Consider the following 14,658-nt stretch of genomic DNA (forward strand, 5'->3'; position numbering starts at 1 on the left):
AGCCACCGGCGCTCTGCACGGTCTGCTTCCCGTTCCGCCTGCTCCCGGCGTTCTGAGGATTCCCGTTCAGCCTGGCGTTCTGCACGGTCAGCATTTTCTCTGACAATCTGCATGTACAGCTCAGGATTTGTATCCGCCAGTCTTTGTAAAGCATGCTGCATTCCAGCCTCAGGAACACAGGAACGGTTGGCATGGGCGGGCTCCTGCCGGCCACCATGCTCCTCAGCAGTTACAGCGACCGGTTCAGACGCGGTACCGTTTTCCTCTGGGTCTGGAAGTGGGTTGCTTTGCTCCAACCGCTCACTTTCCTCTGCCCCAGTTACAGCACCGTCTGAACCAGGAGTGTGCTCTCCCAGCATCTGCTCCGGCTGGGTATTCAGTCGCAACAAGTCCTCGATCAATTGCGATTTCTTTTTTCTATATGTCATAATGCCTTTTTCCTCACACAAGTTTACTAGGTCTGCCACTGACATTTTCTTGTATCTTGCTGCAGCCATTTTTGCCAAATAAAAGATAGGATAGCAAAAGAGATTGGGGGGGAACTCTGTGCTACACGTTTAGTCTATATAAATGGTAATGCACCGGTTATCGACCACAGATTTTTGATCTGTTCCAGCAGGTTAATCAAATAACGTTGCCGTTGATGTTCTGAACATACACAAATCCCAATAAGCTGCCAAACAAATGTCACAGACCGCTAGGCCGGTCTGCGGATGGGGTAAATCGATCAGCGTCAGAAATCCTCTCACACGGTCATTTGTTCATCACGAAGGGTAACCCACGTTCGCAATTTGATGAACTGACTCGCGAAGGGAGCGTTCTGATACCAACCGAATCACTCCACACACATATACAATTCAAAGATCTGCCACCAAGCGAGTTACACAGCCCGCTACTGTAATTATACTAGGACTTGGAGAACGCTATATTAACCCTTAGCAGTATGCAAGAATCTGGGTCAGATCGTTATGTCTGGGCCGGGTTCTCGCATACGGGTTATAAATGTATACTTCTATTAAACACAGGGTAGCGAGTTCAGGAGAATAGGTACGATTGTGTATGTTCAGCAACAGGTCATAACCGCTAAACGATTTTTAAACGTTTAATAACACAAATGCATTACATACAGTTATATACACCTATTAACATATAAAACACAGAGCTTAAAAATAAAAGGGATAAAATCAGAAAGTTCTTACTTAGTTAGCTGAGCAGTCCATTTGAAGCATGAAGAAAATAGTCCAGTTTAAAGCAGGCATTCAGGTTAAAAGTCCTTTGTACACGACATGCGCCCGGTTCTCCGTGAGCACATGTCTAGACTTCCCTGCTCGATGGAAATTGAAGAACTGGGTGGAGTTCCTTGCAAACGCTTTTTACTGACCAGAGTTTTGGGGCGGTCACTACCTGGAAAGTAGGTGTGTTTGAGGCAGGGTTACCTTCTGGCAGTCAGGGTGCCACCCACAGACTTGGAGCAAGGAATGTACCAATTATTAATAATTTGTGTAATTCCGCCCCAGATGGGTGGATCGCAAATTCGAGACCATATTCATAAGCAGCATGCGACTCTGTATTAAATGAGACTATACACGCCTAGTCTGTCGAATTTGCTCTACGCAGGCCGGATAAAGTGGTCTCTCTATTGATCCCTGATAGCCAGAAAATTATAAATCATGTGAGTGATAGAACTGATTTCTGGGTATCAGGAAATGTGTTTGTTGTCTTTCTGTGCCAAACCCATCTTGAATTATTAATAAAGTAAATGTTCCCATTGTGTGAAGCTATGAGCTTGGAGGGAAATGTGAGTCTCAACCAGTTTGAGCTGGTTTGGTGGAGAGATGAGCTGAGCGACCAAATGGCTGCTTCCCAGGGGGGTTAGCTACTTGCTAAATTCCTTCCTGACCTGAACAGGATGTGGGGGGAAGGTTACTGTTCTCAGTAAGAGAGAGGGAAATTGACATCTATTGTGCATTTACCCAAGACTGACAGGAACTGTGCACGACCATGCGAAAGTCGATGGCGCTTACGTGCACGACTTTCGTAATATTCGTCTCAGAAGTGAGTCAGCTGACCAGGCTGGTCAGCTGACTCTGGCCCCACTCCTCATTGGTCCAGCACTTAGGGAGGTGCTGGGAAGTTCTTTCGTATATATACTGCTGCTGGCTGGTCATTTCTCGGGTGTCTGGCGTTGCGATCACATATGTGGGAGCACCCAGATCCGTAGTCAGATCCGCAAGTGTGCCGGGACCAGCTGGAGCTGTAATCCTACACTTAGCTAGTTTCTGTTGATAGCTAAAGTACTAGTTTGATTGTGATTATCTGTTTTGACCTTTTGCCTGCCTGACTATCCTCCTGAACTCTGATCTTGTACCTCGATATTTCTGATTCTCTGTTGCCGAACCCCGTCTCGTCCTAAAACCCTGCTTCCGCCTCCTGATCTTGTACCTCGATATATCTGATACCCTGTTGCCGAACACTGCCTGCGCTTAGACTCTGCCTTTGCCTCCTGATCTTGTACCTTATCTGTCCGTGTGTGTACGACCTGGCTTGTCCGACCTCGAGAACCGACCTTACTGTTAGAGGCGGTTGCCCGTTCTGTTAGTGACCCTTCCTCCTGAGGGTTACTTTCAGACAATCCTTCCTACTGTCAGCCTGACTCCTCCCGTCCTGGACAGTCCAGGTCTGCGGAAGGAATCCGTACAGTACTCCTGACTGCGCTGAGGCTTTGTCCTCAAAGTGTTACTGTTACACCAATACACTACACTCTACTCAGGTGAACATAGGTTAGCTGGTATATCGGATTATCGGTGATACTGCAGATCACTTATAATCTGGTATACATCTGTATTCCCAGTGATACTGCAGATCACCTGTAATCAGATCCTCTCTGTGCTTCACCGATCGTTACAGAACGCCAGACCAAAAAACAGATAGACGCACGCGCTGACCCTCTGAATGTGCTTGCCACTTCGGTGGATAACATCCATCAAGCACTGGGCCAGCACAAAGCCTTAATTGATGCCCTAACAGGCTCTGTGCGAACCCTTCAGACGTCAGTTGATTCGGTGCGATCCCCTCCTAGTGATGACATACGTATGCCCGTACCTGATAAATTTTCCGGCCACAAGTCTGACTTCCGGAATTTTAAGAGTAGAGTGTTATCCTATTTCAAGTTGAGACCCCGATCCTCGGGAACTGAGACCCAACGGGTCATTTTTATTAAAACTTTGTTAACTGGTGACTCCCAGTCCTGGGCATACAACCTGCCTCCCACAGATACAGCTCTGACCTCGGTAGAGGAGTTCTTTAAAGCCATGGCAGTGATATACGATGACCCAGACCTTGCTGCGACCTCTGAGCAGAAGCTCAAACTTTTGCGGCAAGGCAGAGGCTCGGTCGAAGACTACGCGGCGGAATTCCGTCGGTGGTCAGTTACGGCCAGGTTTGATACATATGCTTTGTTGGATTATTTTCTGTCTGGGCTGTCGGATGAGGTGTCTGACCTAATGTTGAGCCAACCCGAGCCTAAAACAGTTGATGAGGCCATTTCATCGGCCATTCGTATTGACCGTAGGCTACGTCATCAAAGACAGACTAGGGGCAGTCATCGGGTCAGAGTGACATCCTACACAGCACCTCCCGCAGCATCCCTGGTATCTCCGTCTCCTTCGGTCTCATCAGCTCCAGTCATGCCTCCACCTGAACCGATGCAGATCGGTCGGTCTAAGCTGACCCAAGTGGAGAGAAGACGGAGAATGACGGAACAGTTATGTTTGTACTGTGGTGAAGGGGGGCATAGGGTACGAGATTGCCCCATTAAGCCGGATAAGAATAAGCCGAGAAACGCTACCGCCTAGGAGTTGTAAGGGGTGACACCCTGGGCGCCCAACTCACACCCCTAAAAGAAAAACGTTTGCTCCTTCCTTGCACGATTATGTGGGGGGACAAATTTGAAGCCACAGAGGTCTTTGTTGACTCAGGCTCCGCGGCTAACTTTATGAGCTTAGAGTTTGCAGAAAAATTGGGCATACCACTCACCCCAGTAAAACCCCCTATCCAGGTGACTGCTGTGGACGACTCCCCACTACAAGGAGACCGACCACTGTCTCAGACACCAGAAGTGGAGGTCATTATTGGGGTCCTGCACAAGGAGGGTTTAAGGTTTTTTGTCTTGCACATGTCTACCTCCACTATTGTCCTAGGTATGCCCTGGCTGCAGCTTCATTCGCCACAGATTAATTGGGCTACAGGACAATTAACCCGGTGGTCGGACTTTTGTTCCCAGCAGTGTCTAGGGAAAGTGACATTGGGTCAGACCAAGATTCGCGTGGAGGGGGTTCCCGGGGAATATTCTGAATTTTCAGATGTATTTTGTCCCAAGGCTGCTGATCAATTACCTCCTCATCGCCCTTTCGATTGTCCCATTGATCTCCGTGATGGTTGTATGCCCCCTAGGGGTCACCTGTATAACTTGTCCGGACCAGAGAAGATGGCTATGCAGGAATACATTCGTGACAACCTGGCCAAGGGCTTCATCCGGCCTTCCCGCTCGCCTGCTGGGGCCGGTTTCTTTTTTGTTAAGAAAAAAGACGGAGGTCTGCGACCTTGTATCGACTACCGGGGTCTCAATAAAATCACGGTAAAAAATCGCTATCCGTTACCGTTGATAGACGACTTATTCACGCAGGTCACAACCGCAAAGATCTTCTCTAAATTAGATCTGAGGGGTGCATACAACCTGATCCGCATTAGAAGGGGCGATGAATGGAAGACGGCCTTCAACACACCCGACGGGCATTACGAGTATTTAGTGATGCCCTTCGGGTTGTGCAATGCGCCAGCTGTCTTCCAGGAATTAATCAACGAGGTATTCCGGGAGGTATTGGGTAGATTCGTGCTGGTATATCTTGATGACATACTAATCTATTCCAATAACCTCTCCGAGCACAGGGTCCATGTGAAGTTTGTGTTGAACAAATTAAGACAAAATATGCTCTATGCCAAAATAGAGAAGTGTACTTTCGAGGTGACCACTGTCACGTTCCTCGGGTACGTAATTTCCACCTCGGGCCTGTCAATGGATCCTGCCAAGGTCACAGCAGTGTTGGAATGGCCACAGCCAGTGGGGCTGAAGGCCCTACAGAGATTCTTAGGTTTTGCGAACTATTACAGGAGGTTCATTAAGGGGTACTCCACGATTGTCGCCCCCCTTACCAGTCTCACGAAAAAGGGGGTAGATACCAACCACTGGTCCCCTGAGGCCGTGGCAGCATTTTCTCACTTGAAGAAATTATTTTGCTCTAGACCTATTTTGAGGCATGTGGATACGTCCTTTCCTTTTATTGTGGAGGTTGATGCCTCAGAGGTTGGGGTGGGGGCGGTGCTGTCTCAGCGATCTGGGTTGCAGGGCAGATTACACCCGTGTGCTTACTTTTCCCGTAGATTTTCACCTGCAGAAAAAAATTACGATATAGGCAACCGGGAACTTCTGGCCATTAAATTGTTGTTTGAGGAATGGCGCCACTGGTTAGAGGGGGCAGAACACACGATCACAGTTTACACTAACCACAAGAACTTGGAATACATCGAGGGGGCTAAGAGACTAAGTCCCCGTCAGGCCCGGTGATCTTTATTTTTTACGAGGTTCAGGTTCATAATCACGTACACTCCAGGCAGCAAAAACGTCAAGGCAGATGCCCTTTCCAGATGTTTTGAACCAGAGACAGCACAGCCCCCCGCTCCCGAGTCCATCATCCCGCAGAGACTAGTGTTAGCCGTCACAGAGACCTGGGAAAATTGGACAGAGGTTTTGGGTCCCTTTCAGCAGGATGTTCCTGAGGGAAAACCTGAAGGGGTCCTGTTTATCCCACTACCATTTCGTTTACAAGTTCTGCAACTCTTTCACGCCCATAAGAATGCTGGTCATCCTGGAGCTGCGAGAACGCAGGATCTGATTGCCAGGTGTGCGTGGTGGCCTTCTTTGGCGACAGATTGCAAGGAATATGTCAGGGAGTGTGCGGTATGTGCCCAGAGTAAACCCTCCCGGCTGGCATCTGTAGGAAGGTTGCAGCCTTTGCCCACCCCGAGTGAGCCATGGACCCACTTGTCCATGGATTTTGTGGGGGAATTGCCCAAGTCTGAAGGCATGTCGGTCATTTGGGTGGTAGTCGACCATTTTAGCAAAATGGCCTATTTTGTGCCCCTGAAAGGACTCCCCTCGGCTCAAGAACTGGCCGAATTGTTCATCGTTCACGTCTTCCGGCTGCATGGCATTCCGGAAGACATTGTATCAGATAGGGGAGTCCAATTCGTGTCTGGTTTCTGGAGGGCATTTTGCCATCAAATGGGCATGAAATTGTCTTTCTCGTCAGGCTACCACCCACAGACTAATGGGCAGACTGAACGAATTAACCAGTCTTTGGAGCAATTCCTAAGATGTTACGTTGCGGAGGCACAGAGTGACTGGGTAAAATTTCTACCCTTCGCGGAATTCGCACAAAATAATTTGAAGAATTCCTCGTCTGGTTTCTCTCCATTCCAGATTGTGACAGGGAGGTCACCCAAATTCTCCCCTTTTCTAGTTGTCTCTTCTCCATTTCCAGCATTGGAGGATTGGCAGAAGTCACTCAGGGACAATTGGGGAATTGTTAAGGGGAACTTGCAGAAGGCATTCCGGAGTCAGAAGGGTCAAGCGGACAAGAGACGGTCCGTGGAATGGAAGTTTCAGCCAGGGGATTTAGTCTGGGTGTCCACACGTCACTTGACCCTGAAGCAGCCATCTGCCAAACTGGGCCCCAGGTTTGTGGGTCCATTTTCCGTGACTAAAAGAATCAATAACGTCACTTATGCCATTGATCTTCCTGCCAGCATGCGGGGCGTAAGGTCGTTTCACGTGTCTCTACTCAAACCTGCGGTTCATGTGGGTCCTACTCCTCCTCCTCCTGTGCTGGTGGAGGACCAACCTGAGTATGAGGTGGAAAAGATATTGGACTCACGCATGGTACAGAACTCGGTACAGTATTTAGTGCACTGGAAAGGGTACGGCATTGAGGAGAGACAATGGGTACCAGAGACTCGCATGCATGCTGATGAGTTAAAAAGGGAGTTTCACACTTTGCACCCAAAAAAGCCTGGTAGGAGTTGTCCGGAGTCCACTCCTCGGGGGGGGGGGGGGGGGGTACTGTAAGGAGGCGCGGAGGAGCAGCTGCCTCTGATTAGCGTGAGGGCTTGCCGCACAGTGATGTGGCTGGGACTCGTAGTCCCTCTAGATTTAGAGTGACGCGCACGCGCACTCAGGCAGGATTTATATTACAGGCAAAAGTGAGTCAGCTGACCAGGCTGGTCAGCTGACTCTGGCCCCACTCCTCCTCATTGGTCCAGCACTTAGGGAAGTGCTGGGAAGTTCTTGCGTATATATACTGCTGCTGGCTGGTCATTTCTCGGGTGTCTGGCGTTGCGATCACATATGTGGGAGCACCCAGATCCGTAGTCAGATCCGCAAGTGTGCCGGGACCAGCTGGAGCTGTAATCCTACACTTAGCTAGTTTCTGTTGATAGCTAAAGTACTAGTTTGATTGTGATTATCTGTTTTGACCTTTTGCCTGCCTGACTATCCTCCTGAACTCTGATCTTGTACCTCGATATTTCTGATTCTTTGTTGCCAAACCCCGGCTCGTCCTAAGACCCTGCTTCCGCCTCCTGATCTTGTACCTCGATATATCTGATACCCTGTTGCCGAACCCTGCCTGCACTTAGACTCTGCCTTTGCCTCCTGATCTTGTACCTTATCTGTCCGTGTGTGTACGACCTGGCTTGTCCGACCTCGAGAACCGACCTTACTGTTAGAGGCGGTTGCCCGTTCTGTTAGTGACCCTTCCTCCTGAGGGTTACTTTCAGACAATCCTTCCTACTGTCAGCCTGACTCCTCCCGTCCTGGACAGTCCAGGTCTGCGGAAGGAATCCGTACAGTACTCCTGACTGCGCTGAGGCTTTGTCCTCAAAGTGTTACTGTTACACCAATACACTACACTCTACTCAGGTGAACATAGGTTAGCTGGTATATCAGATTATCGGTGATACTGCAGATCACTTATAATCTGGTATACATCTGTATTCCCAGTGATACTGCAGATCACCTGTATTCAGATCCTCTCTGTGCTTCACCGATCGTTACAGCACCTATTCCTTGCCCTAAGTGCAATTTAGCCTAGTAACTGCCTTGTAGCTGTACATGAGAGTGGCTTTCCTGTAGGTGTGAGGGAGGGAGGGAGGGAGGGAGGGAGAGGAGATCTGGTTACAAAGTTTGTGATCAAAACAAGGCTTGAGGCGATGCATAAAAGAGTGATCTACCTGTTGTTATACAAACCTCACTAACAAGGCTTTTGGAAGACACCGCGAAATGCAATAAAAAGAAAAATCATCAATCCTAAAGTTACAACTGCTCTTGTTACTGTATCACAGCTGTATTTGGAAATAACACCATTTTTGGCTGTAGTTCTGCTTTGAAATATTCTTACCACATGCATTTCCATGATACTCAGGGTCCAAAGTGACTGAAATCTGCATAACAGGGATGAGCTGAACCTGGATCTGAATTCCACTAAATCTCTGGATGATCAGGTAAAAGGAAGATGGTTGCAATACAGCTACATTTTCTGAAAAGAGAAAGAACAAATATAAAGTGTATAAAGCAAAATGGTTGATGGCATAATTTGGAATATTACTCTGGTGTGGATAACAATTAAAGAGGGACTGTAGTGAAAATAACATTATTAATAAAATTGCTTATTGTTTACAAAATTCATTTATAGATGATTTAGTCAGTGTTTGCCCATTATAAAACCTTTCTTCTGATTTACATTCTGAAATGTATCACTGGTTGTGACATCTTTAGTTCTGCCAGGTGATTTGTAGCGAGAGTTCTATGCACAGAGAGACACAGTTTATTGCTTCCTTGGCAGTTGGACAAAGCCGTTATTTACCACAATGCAACGAATGTCACAGAAAGCAAATTGTCAGGACCTTGGTCATGACATCACACTGTGGGAGGGGTTTCACCACAATATCAGCCATACAGAAGTCCCTTATGATCTATTCAAGAAAATGTAAAGATTTCTCATGCGAAAGGGGGTATATATAGGCTACTGATTTTTTTGAAGTTAAATTCTTGGTCAAAGTTCTTCTTCAACCCTTTAGAAGCCACATATAGCAAAACTATATGTGCTCTGCAGGGCCGATGATTTTTCTGCCAGGCTGGAGAATTGTGCTTCCTCAGCCTGGCAGATTATGTAGAGCGGTGCAGGGAGCTGTCATATTTACTTCCGGGAGTTCCAATCACATGATTTGGCATGTGATCTTAACCCAGGGGATGGTGCCAGTGTTGCAGCGCCACCCGGTGTTGCAAGAGGGGTGATGAAAGAGTCTCTTTCATCACCCCTCTTTCATCATTGGCCGGCGCTGCAACAATGACACCATCTCCTGAGTTACAATCACATGCCATATCATGTGATCAGAACTCAGAAGAGGATGCCGGGAGTGCAGTCCCGCGGGTCAATGCAGCCACCCGGAACAGGTAAATATAAAAAAAGCTTTCTGTGCCACTCTGCATAGCTGCATTAGGCAGCAAAACAAATTGCAGTTAGAAAACGCCCTGGCACACATTATCTAATAAGAATCAATGCTAATAACGTGAGAACAGACAGAACAAGAACTTATACCTGCAAATAATGGTGTAGTGGAGAAGGTTCCATTCAAGAGTACAGCTCCAGAAGATTTCACTGTAAGAAGCTAAAGAAACAGGAAATGTCAGACAAGCTAGCTGCACAAATTACATGCAAGTATGTGCAAGTACGCACATGACACAAATATTAAATCGATTTTTCTGATGTAATGGATGCGCACACACAACAATTTACATGTTCTATTTCTAGTAGATTTGATGCATTGAGTAAAGTGACTGGAAACTGAATATTTGAATTACAATCTTTCAGTATAAAGGGAACCTGAGGTGAGAACCACATGGAAACTTCCATATTTCCTTTTAACCACTTCTGTACCACGCTATTTTGTGCTGATCTGTGCTGCGTGGGCTCTCCAGCCCACAGCACAGATCAGGTTGCAGCCAGGCCGATCAGACTTCCCCCCTTTTTTCCCCACTAGGGGGATGTCCTGCTGGGGGGGTCTGATCGCCGCCGGCTGCTTGCGCTTGCGGAGAGGGGCTCTTCAAAGCCCCCCTCCGCAGCGCTTCCTGGCCTCCTTCCCCTTCCCTCCCTCTCCCTCCCCCTGTGAGCCTGATGGGATAGGCTTTAGCCTATCAGATGCCGGCGATCCATGGCCAATCAGAGGCCGGGGATCGCCGATCTCCTCTACGGCGCTGCTGCGCAGCAGCGCCGTATACATGTAAACACCGGGGAAGATCTTCCCCGTGTGTTTACATTTACCCTGCGAGCCGCCGATCGGCTCGCAGGATGTTCACGGAGACACCCTCCGTGAGCTGACATGGATCATGCGAGCGGCCGTTTCCATGGAATCCACTTCAGGATTCAGGGGCGTATATATGCGTACGCAGAATCCTGAAGTGGTTAAACAATACCAGTCCCCTGGCACTCCCGATGGTCTTTCTGGCATCAGTAATGTCTGAATCACCCACCTGAAACAATAATGTGTCTAATCCAGTCAGGCTTGAGTCAGAAAGATCCCAATCAGAATCAGAGTTTATTTCACCAGGTACAACAGGGATGTTACCCAAAAATTGGTTTTGGCACATGCTTGTTCAGCGACTATGGTTAAAAGTATTAGACGCAGAAAATCAGCAGGGCATCCAGGCAATGTGCATTGTTTACAAGGAAATAAATGTGGCTTCCTCCATATCTCTTTCACTTTAAGTTCCCATTAAAGGCCACCTTAAAGTGAATCTGAAGGGAAATTTAAAACAAAAAAAACAGATACTTACCTAAGGAGAGGAAAGGCTCTGGATCCTTGTTACCCCGCAGGCTTCTCGGTTTAAATCTTCTGTTGCGGGAGACTTCTGCAGTCTTCAGAAGCACTCGGACTTCCGAAGACAGGCAGCTCTGTACTGTGCATGTGCAAGCGTATGAGAGAGGGCGCTCACGCGTGTGCAGTATGCAGTGGCCCATCTTTGGAAACTCAAGTGCTTTTGAAAACTGCAGGAGCCAGCCCAACCTGGAAGAGAGCAGTCTACACAGAGGAACGCAGGGACCGAGAGGAGAACGGGAAGGCTCTATAGGACTCAGAGCCTTCCCTCTCCTTAGAGTATTTGTTTTTTGTTTTACATTTTCTTTCAGACTCTCTTGAAGTGAGGGCGATATAGAGGCTGCCATATTTATTTCCTTTTAAACAATACCAGTTGTCTTGCTAAATTTTTTAGCCATGTTTGGGGGCCATGGCTAAGAGTATTAGAGGCAGTGGATCAGCAGGACTGCCAGGAAATTTGCATTGTTTAGAAGCCCTCAGTAGTGTTGGGCGAACAGTGTTCGCCACTGTTCGGGTTCTGCAGAACATCACCCTGTTCGGGTGATGTTCGAGTTCGGCCGAACACCTGACGGTGCTCGGCCAAACCGTTCGGCCATATGGCCGAACTAAGAGCGCATGGCCGAACGTTCCCCGAACGTTCGGCTAGCGCTGTGATTGGCCGAACGGGTCACGTGGTTCGGACCCGAACGCGCTCTGATTGGCCGAACTGTCACGTGGTTCGGGTAAATAAATACCCGAACCACGTCATATCTCCGCCATTTGTCTGTGGGTTTAGCTTTGGGTAGGCAGGCAGGGTAGTTCGCGCTCCAGCCACGCTAGCCAGGGTCCCCCCCAGTCATTGTGTGTCACTGCTGGGAACAGTAGTACACCGCTCGTTCAGCCACACTATATAGCATTCTGTGTACTGTTCTGTGTCTGCTGGGAACAGTGGTACACCGCTCGTTCAGCCACACTATATAGCATTCTGTGTACTGTTCTGTGTCTGCTGGGAACAGTGGTACACCGCTCGTTCAGCCACACTATATAGCATTCTGTGTACTGTTCTGTGTCTGCTGGGAACAGTAGTACACCGCTCGTTCAGCCACACTATATAGCATTCTGTGTACTGTTCTGTGTCTGCTGGGAACAGTAGTACACCGCTCGTTCAGCCACACTATATAGCATTCTGTGTACTGTTCTGTGTCTGCTGGGAACAGTAGTACACCGCTCGTTCAGCCACACTATATAGCATTCTGTGTACTGTTCTGTGTCTGCTGGGAATAGTGGTACACCGCTCGTTCAGCCACACTATATAGCATTCTGTGTACTGTTCTGTGTCTGCTGGGAACAGTAGTACACCGCTCGTTCAGCCACACTATATAGCATTCTGTGTACTGTTCTGTGTCTGCTGGGAACAGTAGTACACCGCTCGTTCAGCCACACTATATAGCATTCTGTGTACTGTTCTGTGTCTGCTGGGAACAGTAGTACACCGCTCGTTCAGCCACACTATATAGCATTCTGTGTACTGTTCTGTGTCTGCTGGGAACAGTAGTACACCGCTCGTTCAGCCACACTATATAGCATTCTGTGTACTGTTCTGTGTCTGCTGGGAATAGTGGTACACCGCTCGTTCAGCCACACTATATAGCATTCTGTGTACTGTTCTGTGTCTGCTGGGAACAGTAGTACACCGCTCGTTCAGCCACACTATATAGCATTCTGTGTACTGTTCTGTGTCTGCTGGGAACAGTAGTACACCGCTCGTTCAGCCACACTATATAGCATTCTGTGTACTGTTCTGTGTCTGCTGGGAATAGTGGTACACCGCTCGTTCAGCCACACTATATAGCATTCTGTGTACTGTTCTGTGTCTGCTGGGAACAGTGGTACACCGCTCGTTCAGCCACACTATATAGCATTCTGTGTACTGTTCTGTGTCTGCTGGGAACAGTGGTACACCGCTCGTTCAGCCACACTATATAGCATTCTGTGTACTGTTCTGTGTCTGCTGGGAACAGTAGTACACCGCTCGTTCAGCCACACTATATAGCATTCTGTGTACTGTTCTGTGTCTGCTGGGAACAGTAGTACACCGCTCGTTCAGCCACACTATATAGCATTCTGTGTACTGTTCTGTGTCTGCTGGGAACAGTAGTACACCGCTCGTTCAGCCACACTATATAGCATTCTGTGTACTGTTCTGTGTCTGCTGGGAATAGTGGTACACCGCTCGTTCAGCCACACTATATAGCATTCTGTGTACTGTTCTGTGTCTGCTGGGAATAGTGGTACACCGCTCGTTCGCCACTGTATAGCATTGTGCTCTGTGTCGCTGCTGGGAATAGTGGTACACCGCTCACCCGTCACTGTATAGCATTGTGCTCTGTGTCGCTGCTGGGAATAGTGGTACACCGCTCACCCGTCACTGTATAGCATTGTGCTCTGTGTCGCTGCTGGGAATAGTGGTACTGTATAGCATTTCTGTACTGCCACTGTACTGCTGCCAGTCAGCGTGTACTGTAAGGATAAGTGAAATGAGGAAGAAATCCGGTGAAAGAGGGAGGGGCAAGGGAAGAGGTGTTTCCCCTGACGGTTCACGTACAGGCCACAGGGGAGCACCCAAGAAAACCCACTCAATACCGCCCATGTTGTCCAGGACAACAACCCTCACAAATCCAAAAGAACAGGACCAGATAATTACTTGGATGACCTCTCAAGCGTCCAGCAGTGGGTTAAGCAGCACCAGCACATCACGCACGAGGTCCGAGTCCTCAGCCAGTTACAAGGAGCCAGTGGGCACAAAGCTGACACAACCGGCAGCGACACCACGCACACAACTGCCAGATAACCAGTCCGATGAATTACCTCAGGACACAATGGGGTATTCGCAGGAGCTATTCCCAGCCCAACAAACTTCCACCTTTCAAAGGTCAATGGAGGAACAGCCAGAAATGTTGTGCCTGGATTCACAACCGTTAACTGTGGGAAATGCACCGCGCACTGAAATACAAGGCGAGTCCGAAGAGGACTCGGAAACCCAAATCCCAGAGCAATTTGGGCAGGAGGGGTTGCAATTGCAGGAGGTCGGCCGACAAGATCTGGAAGACGACGTTGGAGTGTGCTGCGCAGAGGTTGTTGTGGGGAGCTCTACTCCACGGCGGTGGCCCACAATGACATATGACGAGTTTGAGGAGATGGAAGAGGAGGGTATGGACAATGTGGACAGAGACCCAGATTTTGTTTGTGAACGAGAACATCGCCGTCGTAGCAGCAGCACAGATGAGTCTGTTGAAGAACACACTGCTGCACGAGTTCGCCTTGTGCCACAAGGTAGGCGGCGCGCAATTTCAGGCACCACAAGCGTGGAAGTTCAAGTGAGAGGCAAAAGAGGAGCAAACAGAAATCGCCAGCAAGGAGGCAGGTGCTCCAAAGTCTGGGCTTTCTTTGAAGACTGCACTGAGGATGTTACCATGGCGATTTGCAAGGTGTGCAAGACCCGCCTGAGCAGGGGGAAAAATATTAACAACCTCTCCACCACCAGCATGAGCCGTCACATGCTATCCAAACATCCCACTCTTTGGGCAAACGCGTCAGGACAGGGTACCAGAAACAACACTGCCTCCCTTGGGTTCACCAGACTCACCACCAGACCCGCCTCAGCAGCAGCAGTAGCCCAGCCATTGCGTG

At 48.7% G+C, this 14,658-nt stretch overlaps 1 protein-coding gene across 1 annotated transcript in view; it reads right to left on the reverse strand.

Annotated features, from left to right (window-relative positions):
* Positions 1-14,658, reverse strand: part of LOC137537848 (mucin-2-like) — an 85,863-nt gene that overhangs the window by 37,078 nt on the left and 34,127 nt on the right. Inside the window, exons 8-9 of the mRNA XM_068259800.1 lie at positions 10,949-11,071; positions 8,514-8,651 (exon numbers count right to left, since the gene is read on the reverse strand). Coding sequence (XP_068115901.1) covers positions 8,514-8,651; positions 10,949-11,071 — 261 coding nt within the window. The remainder of the gene's footprint in view (positions 1-8,513; positions 8,652-10,948; positions 11,072-14,658) is intronic.

This window comes from Hyperolius riggenbachi, chromosome 11 (assembly GCF_040937935.1).
Source record: "Hyperolius riggenbachi isolate aHypRig1 chromosome 11, aHypRig1.pri, whole genome shotgun sequence".
Classification (NCBI taxonomy): Eukaryota; Metazoa; Chordata; class Amphibia; order Anura; family Hyperoliidae; genus Hyperolius; species Hyperolius riggenbachi.